The sequence below is a fragment of the Lactuca sativa genome, chromosome 9 (genome assembly GCF_002870075.4).
Source record: "Lactuca sativa cultivar Salinas chromosome 9, Lsat_Salinas_v11, whole genome shotgun sequence".
Classification (NCBI taxonomy): Eukaryota; Viridiplantae; Streptophyta; class Magnoliopsida; order Asterales; family Asteraceae; genus Lactuca; species Lactuca sativa.
The window spans coordinates 214,857,247-214,874,773 of NC_056631.2; the positions used below are offsets into that span (position 1 = coordinate 214,857,247).

The 17,527-nt window shown below is 33.8% G+C and overlaps 2 protein-coding genes across 2 annotated transcripts; both read left to right on the forward strand.

Annotated features, from left to right (window-relative positions):
- Positions 1-9,576: 9,576 nt before the first annotated feature.
- Positions 9,577-10,245, forward strand: LOC111893954 (uncharacterized). The gene has a single exon (XM_023890029.1). The coding sequence runs from the start codon at positions 9,577-9,579 to the stop codon at positions 10,243-10,245; it is 669 nt and encodes a 222-aa protein (XP_023745797.1).
- A 3,083-nt stretch (positions 10,246-13,328) lies between these two features.
- LOC111893952 (uncharacterized) lies at positions 13,329-14,721 on the forward strand. Its single transcript, XM_023890027.3, has 2 exons — positions 13,329-14,105; positions 14,472-14,721. The coding sequence occupies exons 1-2, from the start codon at positions 13,494-13,496 to the stop codon at positions 14,580-14,582; spliced, it is 723 nt and encodes a 240-aa protein (XP_023745795.1). The 5' UTR covers positions 13,329-13,493; the 3' UTR covers positions 14,583-14,721.
- The last annotated feature ends 2,806 nt before the right edge of the window (positions 14,722-17,527 follow it).

The following is a 17,527-nucleotide window of genomic DNA, read 5'->3' on the forward strand; positions in this document are numbered from 1 at the left end:
CTCTGGTGGCTTCGTGTTGCTGAACTCCCGAAACAACAACGAATCACCTCCATGAGGCCTGGCAGCAGCAACGGCGGCAGTAGCTACAGCAGCCGCAACCTCAGTCACTGTTGCGTATCGCTCATCGAAGGTCTCAATCAATGTGATCTTGATATACCCAAACATCTTTGGAATGTCGGCTCGGATGACAGCAGCCACCTCCTCATGAATCAGCTTGTGGATTTCCTCCTCGCTAACACCACTGCTCTCAGGTGTGTGGCGTGTCCCAACCATGATGTCTCTCTGAAATACAACATAAAATATCAAAGACCCGCTCGAGCATACTCGCACTCGATAACACATCCCTACTTGTTCCCTAGTACCCTAAGGATTCTTACTTGGATTGCGCACTGATACAGTGTCTTCAGTAGTACGGGACCTTATACTGCCGCCCACACCGCATCAGTATTCACCCCAAGTACTCCTCCTTGGATCCCGGATCTCAAGTACTCTACACCTCGTTATCATAGTCTACCCTTCGGTAGATCTCTCATAAGCTCCTCACTACTATCTAGCAGAAATCTTCCTAGGCTAAGGCATCACAAATCAGGCCACTCTAGTCCTAATATGAATACCTAGCCTACTCTAGCATGCATATCATATCATAACATATCTCATAATGCATAATGTAAGGGTATTTTGGGAAATCACCATTCGGGCGCTGACTGATCGTACACACAACTTCGTTCTACCTTTTTCCAAAATCCTTTACTGTCTTAGAAAAATTGTTTATTTATGAAAAACTTTCTCAAATCCTCAGTTTGAGTTCAGATACATCCGAAGTTGCACCCGAATCCCTCAAACCAAGGCTCTGATACCAACTTGTAACGACGTAAATTTCAAAACAATTTTTTTATATTTTAAAAACACATTTTCATTCATAATTGTTATATAAAAAAAAGTCATTGTATCACACAACAACTCATAACATCACATCCCAAGATCATAATATGTAAAACTCCTCATGTGTGCGTACGGATCAAGCCGGCGCCTTCCTGCGATCCTCATTGGTACCTGAAACACATAACACAACACTGTAAGCATAAATGATTAGTGAGTTCCCCAAAATACCACATACAACACATACGCCTTTCCAGGCCATAAATCTGTGGGACCTTCCGGTCCAAGTGTCTCAGGGGACTTCCATCCTGAATCTTGGTAGACCTTTCGGTCCTACCCGTATCGACCTTCCGGTCCGTAACCTCCTGACCTTCCAGTCCATGTCCTCTTGACCTTCCAGCCCATATCATCTTGACCTTCCGGTCCTTATCATACATAGCATACATAACACATACATATCACATATCAGCATATAGAACATATATCTCATAGCATATAAGACCTTCCGGTCACACTTAGGTACCCTTCCAGGTACAGTATAGTGAGAAGACTCACCTCGGTATCTCGGATAGTCTCGCACTCAAACGCACTGGTCTAGCCCCCGCCTAAACACATAACAATAATCTCAAATAAATACGGCTCTTAAAGGCTAGATTAAATCCACTCTACACTTTCCACAGAAGGGTAAAAGACCATTTTACCCCTCCCTGACCCAAAAGTCCAAAGGTTGACCACAACCCTAAAAGTCAACGAAAGTCAACAGGAGGCAGTACGCGGCGCGTACCATCTCTATACGCGGGGCGTACGTCGGCGAACCACAATCGGGGTCTCAACCCCTTACGCTGCGCGTACTGAGAGTTACCCCCAACGTAAGTCTCAGTTTCAGCCATTCCATGGATTTTGGTCTTAAACGGTTAAGACACTCCTTCAACTTCCAGATCTGACTCTCGTTAAGCCTCTTATCCCATAAAGTCGGAACCTTTAAGCCTTTGCATGGCTGTAAAGGTCCCTACACCCTCTAACACCTTTCCTTTCTCCTCCAAAGGTCTAGATCTCATGCATGGCTCAATATTTACGTCAAAGATTGCATTTTTATGAACATACAACTCTTATAGTCTTGAAATATGATAGATCTAGGCCAATGGAGACCATTTGCTCATAAAGTCTCCATCTTGGGACCAAAAACCCTAGAAATTGGTCCAAAAAGCACACAACACAAATGACAAGGCAAGCTTTGAGCTTTTTACCTCAAGAAGAAGCTCCAACCTCTGAAAAGCTCGGATCTACTCTTTCCTACAAACTTCTGGCTTCCAAAATGGCCTCTTAATCTCTTCCACCACCTTGAAATGACACTTAGAAGCTTAGAACACCAACACACTAGCTAGAAACGAAGGAGGAGTCTCTATTAGGGTTTCACTCTCTGGAATGGAGGTTGAGGTCAAGGCCATAACATTCCTTTTATAGTGTACAAGCCCCAAATTAGGGTTTACACCTGGGCTCGCTACGCCCAACATAACCTTGGGTACGCCTAGCGTACCCAGGCGAGTCCGCGTCCAAAAGGAAGCGCGCGAGTACGCGCAGCCTACTCCTCAATGCGCCCAGCGTACTCACAAGCCTAACATTTTACGTAAGGGACTTAACTTGACAACTTAGGAAAAGGAAAAGGGTTAAATTGCTTTACCTGAATTTCGGGATGTTACACAAATGCTATGGTTTAATGTATGTGGGTCCAACTAAAGCCCAAATGGGGTTCCTTGGCCCCAAAATAACCAGAGTGAGAGTTTGCTGGCCCATTAGGCCCAATAAGGGGATCCTGGTCCATTCTTAGTTTGAACCGGGACATTAGGGTTACAAACCCACAGTTGAGTATATGGGATGTATTGAATTATGTTTTAGACTTCACGAGTGAGTTTTGGTTCGAATAGTTGATTTTGAATGAGCATAGAATATAACATCAATTTAAGTTATACAAGAGTTAAGTACAGGTAAGCAGAATTTCCTAGCCAAAATGCTAGTTGTGACATTCTTCTTCTTTTTTTTTTTTTTTTTTTTTTTTTTTTTTTTTGCTGAAATCTTGATTATATGTTGCTAAAATCTTATTTTATATTTTTTTTCTTTATTCTTGTTGAATTTTTTTTTCTTTGTTCTTGTTGAATTTTTTTCATTTTTTTATATTAAATAATAATACTTTCTTGATGAAATATCATTATTTTTGTTAAAATATCTTTATTTTTTTTTGTTGAAATATCATTATTTTTTTGCCGAAATATCATAAATTATTATTGAAATGTCATACATTATTAAAATTTTGGTATTAGAAAACTATTTCGCTTTATAAAATCAGTTTATTGTAATTTTTTAATATTTGCAGCAACATGCAGATATTAAAAAAACAAACACGTTTCTTATTACAGTCTGTAGCCGTTTGGTCCACCTCTTCTATTGCACTGGGTTGCAGAGGTGGTCAACAGATTTTATGAATTTTTGTTTCAAAATACCAAACAACATCTAAGAAACGTTTGAATGCGTTTAAAGGAATAAAAGGCGGAACTTCCATATAATCCATTAAACTCTCTCTATATGTTTGAAGTTTTATTCAAGGGCAAAAATGTCATAACAATTCAATTTTAAGTGGAAGGGTTAAATAAACAATTGGATATATCAATTCCCATATATATATATTTTTTCATATTATACGTATTTATGCAATATATATATATATATATATATATATATATATATATATATATATATATATATATATATATATATATAATTTTTTTTTTGAAATTTTAAAGGAGGGCCTAGGCCTACCCTAGCTCATAGGTGGCTTCACCCATGTATATAAATATTGATGGGTTTTGTAGATTACTAAAAACATGTAAAATGGAAACTCTTAACCATTAAGTTACATGCAATTTACATTGGATCTATGTTTTCTCTAATTGATAACAACATACTATGAACATCAAGAACCTTAAAAGAACTTTTGAAATTCAAAATTCATGAATTAAGGTTTATATACCTTTAGATTTATTATAGAAAATAAATTTTTGATCATTTCCTTTGTGTCTTTAGAAAGCAAACAGTGACGAATCCAGGATCAAAGTAAAGTGGTATCCCCGACAAGTAAAAGGGTATCCCAAAAAAAATCGCGTAATGCATAATAAGAAAAAAAATCGGAAAAGCTTACACTACTAATATTTTTTAGGGGTATCCCAGGCTACCCCGGGATATATACTAGATCTGCCTATGAAAGCAAGCATCAAAAGTATGATGCATCTAATGACTCACAAGTCACACCTAAAAGCCTAGAATGAAAGATATATATATATATATATATATATATATATATATATATATATATATATATATATATAGAGAGAGAGAGAGAGAGAGAGAGAGTGTGTGTGTGTATGTGTGTAACATCCCGAGTTCAGGAGTGCAAGTTCAGGATTCAAAGTGAAAATGTGTATGGGCAACTCGGCGAGTAGGGTCGCGATTCTGGTCGCGTGTTAAGTGGCCAACTCGGCGAGTTGGTGCTGTGTGGAGAAAACCCTAATTTCGGGGGATGAGCCCTATATAAAGGACATTATACCCTCTCCCCAGCCTCTTTACCCTCTCTTGAAGTCCAGAAAACCCTAAAGCACGTTTGTGAGTGATTTGAGAGCATTTGAACCTTGGAGAAGAGATTTTGGAAGGGATCTTAGAGAGTTAAGAGGCTTGGAGCAAGGGGTTTTGCAAGGATTCAGATTTCTCTTATGTTGGAGCTTTCTTTTGAGGTACTATTTCGTTGCTTGGGCTGTTATTCTTCTAGATTCATCATTTTGGAGTTTTTTGAAAGCATAGCTTGTGATATTTTGAGTTTGGAGGTTAGATCTGAGGTTACTACCTCAGATATAGAATGGAGAAGGTCTAGAGTGCATTAAAGTCCCTATTCTTGAGTGGTTGGTGAAGCCATGTTGTCCCAAACCCTAACCCTAGAGTGTTATATGCTTATATCTCTTTGGATTCACGTAAAGTTTGCCACTTTACATGATGGATGGGTTATAGAAGGGTATATCTATGGTTTAGATCATCTGCATGGCCTGGAAAGCTTCTGTATGGATTAAGATCTAGGGGTACTCGGCGAGTCACAAGGGTGTACTCGGCGAGTTGCTTGAAGATGGGCAGGAACTCGACGAGTTGGAAGAACAACTCGGCGAGTTGGTTGAAGGTAGCCTTGGACTCGGCGAGTTTGGTCGTGAGGTCCTAAACTTCTTCTGGTTGAGCCGTAAATCGGTGAGTCAAGGGAGGACTCGGTGAGTTGAGTGCGAGGGGACTCAGAGTTGTGGGACTCGACGAGTTGAGTCGCGGATTGGGAATTCTGAGCATGGGGACTCGACGAGTCAGCGGGTTGACTCGGCGAGTAGAGTCAGTCAGGAGGTTGACTTTGACTTTGACTTTGACCAAGGATTGACCAGTTGACTTCCAGGGGCATTTTGGTAATTGTTGACATTTGTTTTGAGTTCAGTTTTTTGGTGTTGGCTAGTGGTGGAGATCGTGTCAGTGGTCGGAGCAGCTTGGTCTTATCTCTTCAGTCAACAGTTGCAGGTAAGTTATCCTCACTATATCGACAGGGTCTACGGCACCAAGGCCGGCCCTTTATCGGATTGTAATCCGGGTATCGCTGTTATGTTATTGTTTTGCTTTGATTGCATCCTGGTAGTTAGGATGATATATGTTAGAGACCTGGTTAAGGTCGGTATCCTGGTATATAGGATGATGCTATGCTAATGATCGGTTAGGTCGGTATCCTGGTTAAGATGATGTTATGTTATGTAATCTGCTAGATCGGTTTGATTGGATGTGAATTGTTATATGATTGAATGTTTATGTGCACATGGTTGTTGGACTGGGGTTGGGTTGAGGCGGGTCCTGCTTTGCGCTGTAGGCCAACATACCCAGGGCGGACCGGTTATCCCGAAGGCCCAGCGAGCGGTCCGGATAGGCTGTAGGCCCCAAGAGGGCGGACCAGACGTGCCGAGGCTCGGAGAGTGGACCAGGCCGACTGAAGGCCCAGTGCGGGCGGACCAGTCATACTGTAGACTCAGAGAGTGGACCAAGTGGATTGAAGGCCCGGTGCGGGCGAACCAATCACACTGTAGACTCGATGTATATGGCTAGACTCGGAGGGTGGACCAGGTGGACTGAAGGCCTGTGCGGCGGACCAGTCACACAATAGACCCGAAGTGCATGACTGTTCTGTGTTCTGTTATGATATGGCATGTTGTGCGTGTATGGTATATGTGGTTGATATTTTGGGGGTATCTCACTAAGCTTTCGGGCTTACAGTTGTGGTTTAATGTTTTTCAGGTTCTTCAAGAGACCGTGGCAAGGCAAAGGCGTGATTGTACCGCTCCTCATGATTATGTTTTATGATGTGGTTCTGGGAAGACTCTGATAATAATTGTATTGAAAACCTTTTTGTAATAACTTAATGAAACTGAGTTGTTTTTGAAAAGTTTAAATTGATTGAAATTTTTAGAGCGTTACAGAGAGAGAGAGAGAGAGAGAGAGAGAGAGAGACAGGGATAAAAATTTCGTTCCTAAACTTGTTGGTAAAGATATGAAATATAAATACATTTTTATACTTCTATAGAGTATAAATATATATTTTTACAGTTATATATTTATATCATACATAATCATTTATATTTTAAAATATTGTATTGTATAATCATATAAAACATAAATTATTGTGTATAAAAAAATATTATTTACCGGCCATCAATTATTGTGTGTAAATAACTATATTATGTTTTCATATAAACATACTTTTGATTAATCAGAACGTCATAAGATTTTCTTTTAACTCAAATAAAAACTAATAATAATATGATATGCCCGACAATTCTTTTGTTAATTCACCAAAACTAAGCGAAAATAAGAATGAAAACAACGTAGCAGAAGTGTTAAGCTTTAACCAAAATAATAAAATATAAAATATCATGAAATTGTCGTAAAAAATAAATGTGAGTGCAATTACAGTCAAATCGTTTTTTTTTTCTTTGTCTACTTTGCCGGATCAACAATATATCAAAAAAAAATGTAAAATATGTATATAATCAACATAATAATTTACTTGCGATACATATACAAATAAAGTTCAATTATAGTTTTTTTTGTACCAACGTAAATCGCTCCAAATCATAAATGTATCTCCAAAACAAGCTAGCAAATCACCGATCACAACCTTATACGAATCGAAGGAGAGAGACAGAGAATCACGGAGATCGAAGGAGAGAGACAGAGAATGACGGAGATGATACATGATTCAAAGAAGGAGATGATGTGATCAACAGAGCCAGGAACGATGATATACAACACATCATTAATGCAATGATAGAATAAACGATGAGGCCTTTGTGCGTCGGATATGTTTGATCACATATTAGAGTTTGTAAGGACAATGTGCTCTCTTTAATGGAATAAGGAAGAATCGAATTCAATTCCTTCCACCACCCCTATGAATGTTGAAATTCCTCAAACATGAAATTCTCTTTTATTCCAACGGAATCCATGAACCGAACACACGCTAATAAGGGCTTTATCAGATCGACCATAATCTCATATGAAACTCCCTAATCAAATGAAGGATGGGCTACTGATGAGAGTAGCAATCAAAGACCATTTTTTTGAACCTCTTGGCAGTTCATTTACCTTAGGATTTTGGGAGAGTGCTCATGGTTCTATTGAGTGAGTCTCTTTACTTCTTTAGTTGTTCTAGTCTAATGGAATATGAATTATCAATCTCATACAAAGTTCCTAACAACATAGTTGAATTTGGATATTGCTTGAATGTGTCATTGCTAAGTTCCAACTGTTTCCATTACTCCATTTCATATACGGAGGCATTCTCCATCTCTGAATTCCCATTTATTGGAGAAATGAAGTTAGCATTTGATATTGTTGGCAATTGTACAAACGAAAAAAAACTCTTTAATTCTCAAACAACTGTATCTTCCAAAGTGATGCATTTTGATTCCCATTTCATTTTTAAATGTTCTCTATACAGTAACCCTGTTTCAGTTACAAATATCTCTCTTTTAAGTTTCAAGTGCATGGAAACTTTTCTAATGGTGAAATATAAAAGAATTCCATGTCCATTTTAAACCTTACATATATGTTTCTATTGTGCACTTGTTTTAATTATTAATCTATTGTTTTCTATCAGACCTGCATAAATCAAATTGCTCCCCCCCTTTCACCTGAACCCATATTATGTTGATTTTATCTTGATACAAATTGCCTGAGTAGATTCCAATGGAATGAAGCATCCACCAAGAACTTAATGTAAAATCACATATTGTTATGAGTTAACTTCAAAGTGGTCATCATATCAAAAATGTTCACAAGCTTCTTAGTATTCTTTAATTAAAATATATTTGAGAAAATGGAATTTGTAAAAAATACGAACTTTATGGGGGAAAGCCTCATTTCCCTGACATTCTCTATTAAGTCATTTCCTTCTACATCAACTGAAAAAGAAACACCCATATACAGTTTTCCAGACCAAGTCATGTCCTCCTTAAGTCCATTAAGTAAAAAAAGAAACATCTTACATTAATTTTGCATTCAAGAGTTTTACCATAGTATCCACATTCGATATCTCCAAGGTTGATATTGACTTGGTCAAATCAAAGTACAATGGCCTTTACTCCCCCATAATGACAAATTCCCATGTAACTAAACACACACTTACCATGTGTGTGTGGTTGGTCATAAGAATCTTTAAAATTTGGAATCTTGACATCATCTTTATTATTTCAAGAAAATACTTACACCATTTGGAAAGTTACAAGATTCGAGTAGCCACAAAAACGTGAATATGGTGTGATCGATACGCCAATTGTTTGACCTTTATTTTGACCAATAATTTTACATTTGTACGATTTTCTTCAGATTCCTCCACTTGGCACACTTATGGAAGAATCAAATTGCTTATGTGGCAAGATCATCTTGCTATATATTGATCTTGTTGATTTAGGGAAGCTTATGGAGTAAGCATATCAAGCTTCAAATTGGATTCAGAATCTAGAGAGTGGTCTTCAGTTTTTTGGTAATTTTCCGGTTCTTCATGGCAATTTTTATTCATTTTTTTAGTATATGCATTTTTTATATCATGGAAGTTGCAATATTTCTATTTTGGAATGTGTTATGAAAATGGAAATGTTTCTTTTTTGAGCAAATTTTCAAACTTGCAACATGTTACAAAATGGGCTTAATGTCATAAATAACAATGTACTTTCATTGCTGATTCTTACATTTACTTCTTATAAAAATGACAACTTTTGGAAACTATTATGAAAACCATAAGTCATGTCACTATTTATGGTTTCTTTAAATGAAAATAATCAAATCTAAAAAGTGAAAGGGTTTTAGTAATGGCTTTTTAAATTAAGTGAGTCGAATTAATAATTAAGTGAAGGTAATTTAATATTTATTGCATTTTGAGGCCAGTGAAAAATGGAGGGAAGCTCAGGATTTCAAAGCCCAATGCAAGCCCAATATCAATACCTCTACCACCAACCTCCCCCTCAGCCCACTGGCCAAACCTTGCCATTCCAAGGCCAACCTGCGCCACTTCAAAGCCAACCTCTAGCGAACAGTCGCCCCTCACAACAACATTTTAAAACCCTAAAATGGACCAATGAAATGGTAAAACTTATGATTATCGCCATTTCTTACATAATGGAAGCTTCAATAACTTCACCTGATTCCAACAAAACTACCCAAAAGTCAACCCTCGTGTCAAAAGAAACAAAATGGAAGGTCATTTCAATGGTGGTGTCCGAAAGGGGACACAATGTGACACCTCAGCAATGTGAGGACAAGTTTCTTGAAATCAACAAAAAGTATAATCAACTAATTGGGTTACTCGGTAAGCCCACAAGCTGTGAGGTTTTCGAAAACCCGATTCTTTTGGACTCAATTGAAATGCCCGAAACCCTAAAACATGAGGCCCGGAAGCTTCTAGAATCAGATCAATTTTATTATCGGGAAATGTGTTCGCTTCATCATAACAATCGTATGTTTATTCCTCATGATTGGGAGGTTATGAGGTTGGTTTTTTTGGGGCTTGAGGGTAATGAATGGGATGATTTGCGGGCCCGGTGGGCCCGGTTGGAAGAGAAGAAGTTGGAGATACAAGAGAAGAGGTTGGAGCTTGAGAAAGATCGGGTTGAGTGGTTGTGTTTGGATCAAAATGAAGAGATGAAAATAGAGAAGATGAGGTTGGAAAATGAGAAGTTGAAGTTTGAGAATGCACGTTTGGCATTTGAATTGAAATGTAAGGGAATGGTTGTAGGTGATGATGAGAACTGAGTTGACTTGGTTTTCGTATTTGGATATGCTTGTTTAAGGTATCTTTTGTTGTGTTTTTTTTTCTTAAAGTTTGGTTTTTGCATGAATTGGTTGTACTTTGTTGTTTGATTGATGGTACCTTCTTATGTTGCGAGTTATTATGTTTTATATCTTGTGAGATGTAAATCAAATATACAACAAGCTATAAATCTGACTGTTTAGACTCTAACTCTAATAAGTTTTTTAATTAAAACTCTCATAACATAATCTGAAATAGACTATGAGATGTAAATCAAATATACTCGTCGTTGTTGCTATATAGAGTGAAGATTGTTTTTTTTTTAAACAAATTATTCAAAATGTTTATATATTTTCTAAATCTTTTTGTTTTATTTGTGAACTTTATAGATGAGTTTTTTACATAACCATAGTAATTTGAAAAAGTATTTACGTAAATGGAACAGTCAGAAAATTAATTACAAAGTAATTGTAGTTTTATTTAAAATTAAAATAAAAAACCCTATTATTTTTCTAAGAAATGTACGATGCTAACACTATCTTTACTTGATCTTCTCTATGCCGCAGCCTCCATTTGATAGGCATATAACCCCATCTTTAATCGCCAGAAATTTGCTATAACTGCTTACCGCCACCATCGTAGGTAAGCTTTCACCTTGTTGGTTTTTTTGATTAGTTTGTTTGACATCCGCATCATTATTTATTGTTTCATATTTTTTTAGGTGTTGTTTGTTTTTTTTTTTGTTTTTTTTTAAAAACCACTTCAAACCATTTATTGCTACGCCGTGCAACACACGCGCAACACTTGGTCATTTGCAGTTGTTTGTTTTTCATAAGATTTCTGACTTAAAAACTGTTGCGCGTGTGCTACGTGGCGCAACATTAAACCAACTGCTTCAAACATCTCCACGCCTTAGTTTAACTTACTGCAGCAGTCTGCAGACGTTAAAAAACAAACATATTTTTTTATTAAATGTTGCAACCGTTTTTTCCACCTTTTTTGCTACAGATGATTGCAGAGGTGGTCTGTAAATTTCAGACACTTTCTCTTCGAAAAAACAAACAACACCTTAGTCAATACTTTCTTTGAATGACCTTGAGTTTACTACTGTAGTACTTCTTATCCCCTTTTAGCTACTTGCTACTTGGGTGATGTTTAATAAAAAATGTTGTTAAAAAAAACAACAAAAATACTTTCTTTGAATATTAATTGTTTTCACATCACTTTTCCAATTAATATGATTCTTTTGATTAAAAAGAACTCTTGTATATTAATTGTTTTCGAGTCATTTTTCCCAATAAATGCAAACCTGTTACTCTCTTTTTGGGTTACTAACTTCATATTTTTAATATCATACTATTATATAAGGTGTGATTTCGTTCGATTTTGTATTTTGTATGTGTCATTAAGATTTTATAATCAATGCCATACTTTTTGCATCTTAAAGTCTTTAATTATTTGAAATTTTGTTTTTCGCTTCTTCATACATTTTTCTCAATATGACATTAAAACCCGTTACATTGTTATGTTATCGGGAAGGGGAGATTGTGACGGCAAAACAATCAAGGTTCAATGTGGAATAAAATTCAACGAATTCATCAACTAAATCCATATTGCGACATCGATTGACAAACAAAAATACTATATCAAAGTAATATGCAGATACTCATCGATTGTTGGAAAAATAATGAAATATATTCAATTCTCAATCAAGGACGATAATAACATTGAGATCTTGTTTGATGTGCTTAGTCTCCATCAAGAATTAAGCAACATTAATCTATATTTAGAGGTTGAAGTCAATAGAAATAAAAATCACACGAATATAACACCACACGAAGATAATTATAAAAGTCATATGAATGGACAATGGAGGTAATTACTTATATAGTTGTTTTGTTGATTTTGTCTTGTATATTAACTCTAGAAACCAAGAATAAATTTTGACAGAGTAATAAATGAACTCCAATTTGTTACCTTCTATGAATGGACAATGGATTTGAATGTTTGTGCCTCTTTTCCTATAAGTACGAGTCAATATATTCAACGATATTACTCAAGTTATATTTATATTTATAGCTTTTGATGTCTATTTTAATTTTGTTATGATTTTATTCATAAAAATTAAAAAGCTTAATATAAAATGAACCGCGGACGATAAAAAGATTAAGAAAAATACAATTTTTCGTATTTGTTGTTTGATTTAGCTAAAGATTTTTTAATACGTATATGACTTCTAATAACCACTCAGTCAAACCATTGTAGTCGATGAGAATGATTTTTACTATAAGAAAAAAGAATTAATATAATAATAATAAGATTATTTACTATTTTAATTTTATAATATAAAAAATAATTTATATCGTATAAGTAATAATAAATGGATAATCACGTGATATTTAACATACATTTAATTTAGTTTAAGTAGGTGAAAGTTAATAAAAATAACTTTACCATGTTTTGGTAAATTAGTTTTCAACCACGAGAAACTGGTAAATATTTTTTGAAAATACCATGGCTTAGTACAAAACTCCTTTATAGAGACTATTCGTATGCAAATTCTAAAGGGAATTTGGTCTTTGTTCACGTTCCCTCTTATACTCCATTGTTTTGTAGTATTAAAAATATGCACATATTACAGTTTCTGAAAATATACGTATTTTTTTTTTTAATTTGTTATTGCATACAATTATAGAAATTATTTGAATATAACATTTGTAAAAAAGGTTTAAAATTCATATTAATTAATAAATGTTTTTATTTAGTATTATTGTATGAGCCTTCATGGTCAGCACATCTCTATATATGGTAATGATTGGCTGTATATGTATGTATAAAATCATAGCCTGTGATATCCCAAATTAAATAAATAAAAAATAAGGAACTCAAAATAAAAAAACAAGAATAACGAATATACCATCCCAGCCTGTAATACGAGTGCTTAGGAAAAAAAGACAATTAACAAAAGGACAATAGACATGTTTAGAAACCATCCATTTTCCTAAAATCTCTATGTATCATAGATATCCCCACCAACGAAAAAACCTACTATAAAACCCCATTTGGACATTCATTTTCAAAATACAATCAAGCCATCTACTCTTCATCACCATTTTCTTTGTTCTTTTGGTTCATAGCACTCACCTATATATAATTATATAGGAAGAGTGAAAGATTTGATTTTATAGAAAGAAATCAATAACTTTTCGCTTAATTTGCTTTAAATTCTTTTAAGTAGCCACGAAAAAGCATGGGCGGTTGTTATAGCGCTCCCAAGACCTTGAAAAAGGAGAAGGGTCGGGCCCCAGCCCCGGTCCCACAAGAGGCCAAGGAGGAGACCATCCCCAAAGTGGCAGAGTTCCATAAGGAGGAAACTACACCTAAGGTGACAAAACCTCATAAAGAAGAGATTCCATCTGAGAAGACAAATTTGGATCCAGATGTCACCCCTAAGATGGAGACGTGTAAGGAACATATAAATCCTGAGGTGGTAATATCTTCTAAGGAAGAGACTACTCTTGAGCTAGTGTTGTCTCTCAAGAAGGAGACAACCCCTCAGGTGGTGGCCTCTAAGGAAGAAACCTCTTCTGAGGTGGTGGTGTTGCCTAAGGACGAGACTACCCTCGAGGTACCATTGACTCCCAAGGGGGAGACAACCATCGAGGTGGCAATTCCTAAGGGGGAGGCTACCATTGAGGTGGCTGTTCCCGAGGAGACCATGGAGGCGGCGGTGATTAAAGGGGAGACTACATCTAAGGAGGCTACCGACAACGAAAGTGTTGATGCAAAAGACATAAAGAAAGACAAGGATGAAGAGGAGAATAAGGATGGTGAAAAGGTTGCCAACTCTAAGCTCAATGAGGTATGATTTATTCTTTTTTCTACTTATTATGTAATAGTTTATAAGCATTCATTTATTGTATCTTGTATCCAAAATAAATATTGTCGTAATTGAAAATAAAAGATCTCAAATTTTGTTGAAATATATCCATATCTTTTATAATAAGTTATGCAGGTCTTTTTTCTCAAAAATGTTATATATTTTTGGGATTTGAAAGATTTTACTAGGCCTAAAGTTTGGGCATATGTCCCATTGGGCTTTAAATAGACATATTTTGTATTTCATAAAAAATATATTCACTTTTAAAATGATTGTGAAACTCATCCAACAAGGAAACTTTTAATCTTTTACTGTTAGAACTATTTATTTGAATTATTTAAATTATAGGAAAAAAGACTTGAGGAAGAGGCCAAAATTGTTCCAACTAAGGTTAATGAAGAAGAATCCAAAGACATCGAAACAAAAAAGGAAGAACTCAAAGTTGTCAAGGAGCAATAATTATCGGTCTGATTTATACATTATACATGTACGCAATTATCATATACTATCACATTTATAAACAGACGTGCTCCTCACGTGTTTTTTTTGCGGTGTTAAATATAGTGTTGATACTTGGTGTAACGGTATCATTGATTAACTTTGGCTATTTGTTAAAACCATAAATTGAATCGTTTGAAATTGATTTTAAATTTGTTTCTGTCAAGGCAACAATAACAATTAAACTTCATTATTAGTCAATTTGGTTATGCGATTCAATAACATTTAAGAATAACATGAAATTGTAAACAATATTATAAAAGCTATGCACTGTTTTTACGATATAAATAATTATTTGATAACACAAGTAGCAATAAACAATTAAATTGTTAACATTAAACCACATTACATATGGCCGTAAATCTATGGTTTTGAACGACTAGACAGAATCCATATGGACTCCTAAAACTATAGATATGGGTAAACTCAGAAAATTTAAAATAAAAGCAAAAAAAAAAAAAGAAAAATACTTTATCTTGAACGGCAATATTTTAAAGAATTTGGATTCAACGTTTTTCTCTAGAGAATACAGACCATTCTTTTTCTATTGGAATTTAAAAAATTTACATTATTTTTATAATTTAGCGTTTATACTTACATAGACACCAAGACAATAATGTAAAAGAAACAAAAATATGAATAAGTTTTTTTATTTTTATTTTTTTAAAATTATGTGTGAAGGACTTAAACATATAAATTTGATATCTATAACATTCCATATTAATTAATATCTACTCTAATAAATGAAATTTTTTTTGCCACTTGTTACACTCTCATTCAATTTGTCAAATGTTATTTTGTGGTTTTTTTCAAATAAATTTTTTCAACATGACATATTATGGTTTTTTCTATTTTATTAAATTTCACATAATATTTAAATATAATAATTGCAATAAATATAATAATAAATGCATATCAATATCATTAATTGATATTTCTTCTAATTTCAAATTTTTAAAATTTAATTCTTATTAGTTTCCTAAGTTTATTTATCTAAATTGTTAATTTAAATTAAAAAAACACTTTAATTTTAATAATTCACTATTTTTTTAATTTTTCTTATAAATTCAAATTTCTTAACATATTAAGAATTTCATAGTTAATTTTTTCTTTTAAATGAACCCATATAATATATGGGTTTCCATGTACTATGAAAAAAAATAGTTGTTTTGTTTTATAAAAAGGAAGATGTAAACGTGATTTGGCATTTTAAGGTTTCCATGTTGCTATTAATTAATATTTTGATGTAGCATGCAAGAAATGATTCTTACTAAGTTTTTTATATTTTGATGGACCCCTATCCCTACCCCTGAATACATTTATGTTATTATGTTAAAATTCGTGGAACCCATGAGTATTAATTTTAAATAGAATTTAAAATTTAATTATGCAATAAAATAATATTTCATTAATTTAGAAAACATATGAATTATAATATTATATTTTTTAATAACTCAGTGATTTGTAAGTATTTAATTACACAGTAAATGGTAAGTATTTAATTACAAATGAAGATTTCTAAAACTCTTACTTTTGGTGCATGATTCTCGTTGAACATACAAAGATGATGACACAACAACAAGGGAACGAGTGGGAAGAAAAAACGTTTGTTGGCTAAAATGTCACTTTTGTCATTATAACTTATCATCCCAATAAATCTTCAACTCCATTATCTCGATCAGTCATCATTGTCATTGTAGAATTTTACTCAATCGTTCATGGTGTTAATTTCGTGAGATTAATAGAAATTGTTGTTGTTTTCGTCAGTTTTTTTTTTTTTTTTTTTTTTTTTTTTTTTTTTTTTTTATAATTTTATATTGATTTACTACGTTATGTGTTTCTTTTTTAGGTTTACTGGTCATAACCTTGAAATCCGTACAATGATGGTGTTTTTCTTAGGATATGTTATCTATCTTTAGTAACTTTGTAAATTTTAAGTATTTAATTACAAATATAAATCCAATTATTTTATAAAAGTCATGACTTTATATAATGCAAAAGAAACATAAATTAGCCTACACTGATTAAAAATAAACCATAAAAATATAAATAAGTTTTTTTAAAAATTATTATTATTATTATTATTATTATTATTATTATTATTATTATTATTATTATTATTAAAGGACTTAAACTTATAAAATTCATAACTATAACATCCCATATTGATATTACTATGAAGAGAAATGGTTGTTTTGTTTTATAAAAAGGAAGATGTAAACGTAATTTGGTATTTTAAGGTTTCCACGTTGCTATTTGAAAAAAGTGTAACTTTTTTAGTCAATCTAATTAATATTTTGATGCAGCATGCAAGAAATGATCCTTAGTAAGTTTTTATATTTTAATGGGCCCACCCTGAATACATTTATGTTATTAGACCCTTTCAATAAGAGATAATTTAAGTGATATTCATAAAAGTGAGCAAAAGTACTTAAATAATAGTATATTATTTTGGTAGGAGCTAGGCCTCTTGAAAATACCCAATACCCGATTATCCAACCGACCCGTTTTGAATTCAGATAGATCGGTTCGGATAAATCGGGTTTCGGGTTTGAAAATTCGGATAATCGGGTAACCCGATATTTAAATAGGTCGGATATTGGATAGGTTTAAAAAAATTCAGGTATACCCGATTTAGAAAAAAAAACTAATTAATATACTAGTTATAATAACTATTAAAGTTGTATCATTGTTTTACATAATTAGTGTTCCTTATAGTTTAAACCAAATGTTATATGGTTTCGTTATTTGAATGGTATATAATAAATACAAATTTACACTATTTCTATCGGCGGTGGGTGGAATATTTTTCTTTTGTGAGAGTTGTAACAGAGATATGAGTTGCTAAGGACTTGTGAAAGGATAAAGTTAGAAACATTATCCATTATGAGCTTTTTATTATTCAT

Bases quoted from the DNA above. Each gene is read 5' to 3' on its own strand.
- LOC111893952 (XM_023890027.3), top strand. From the start codon at position 13,494: ATGGGCGGTTGTTATAGCGCTCCCAAGACCTTGAAAAAGGAGAAGGGT. The intron at 14,106-14,471 runs GTATGATTTATT...TTTAAATTATAG, and splicing joins CCAACTCTAAGCTCAATGAG to GAAAAAAGACTTGAGGAAGA.
- LOC111893954 (XM_023890029.1), top strand. From the start codon at position 9,577: ATGGTAAAACTTATGATTATCGCCATTTCTTACATAATGGAAGCTTCA.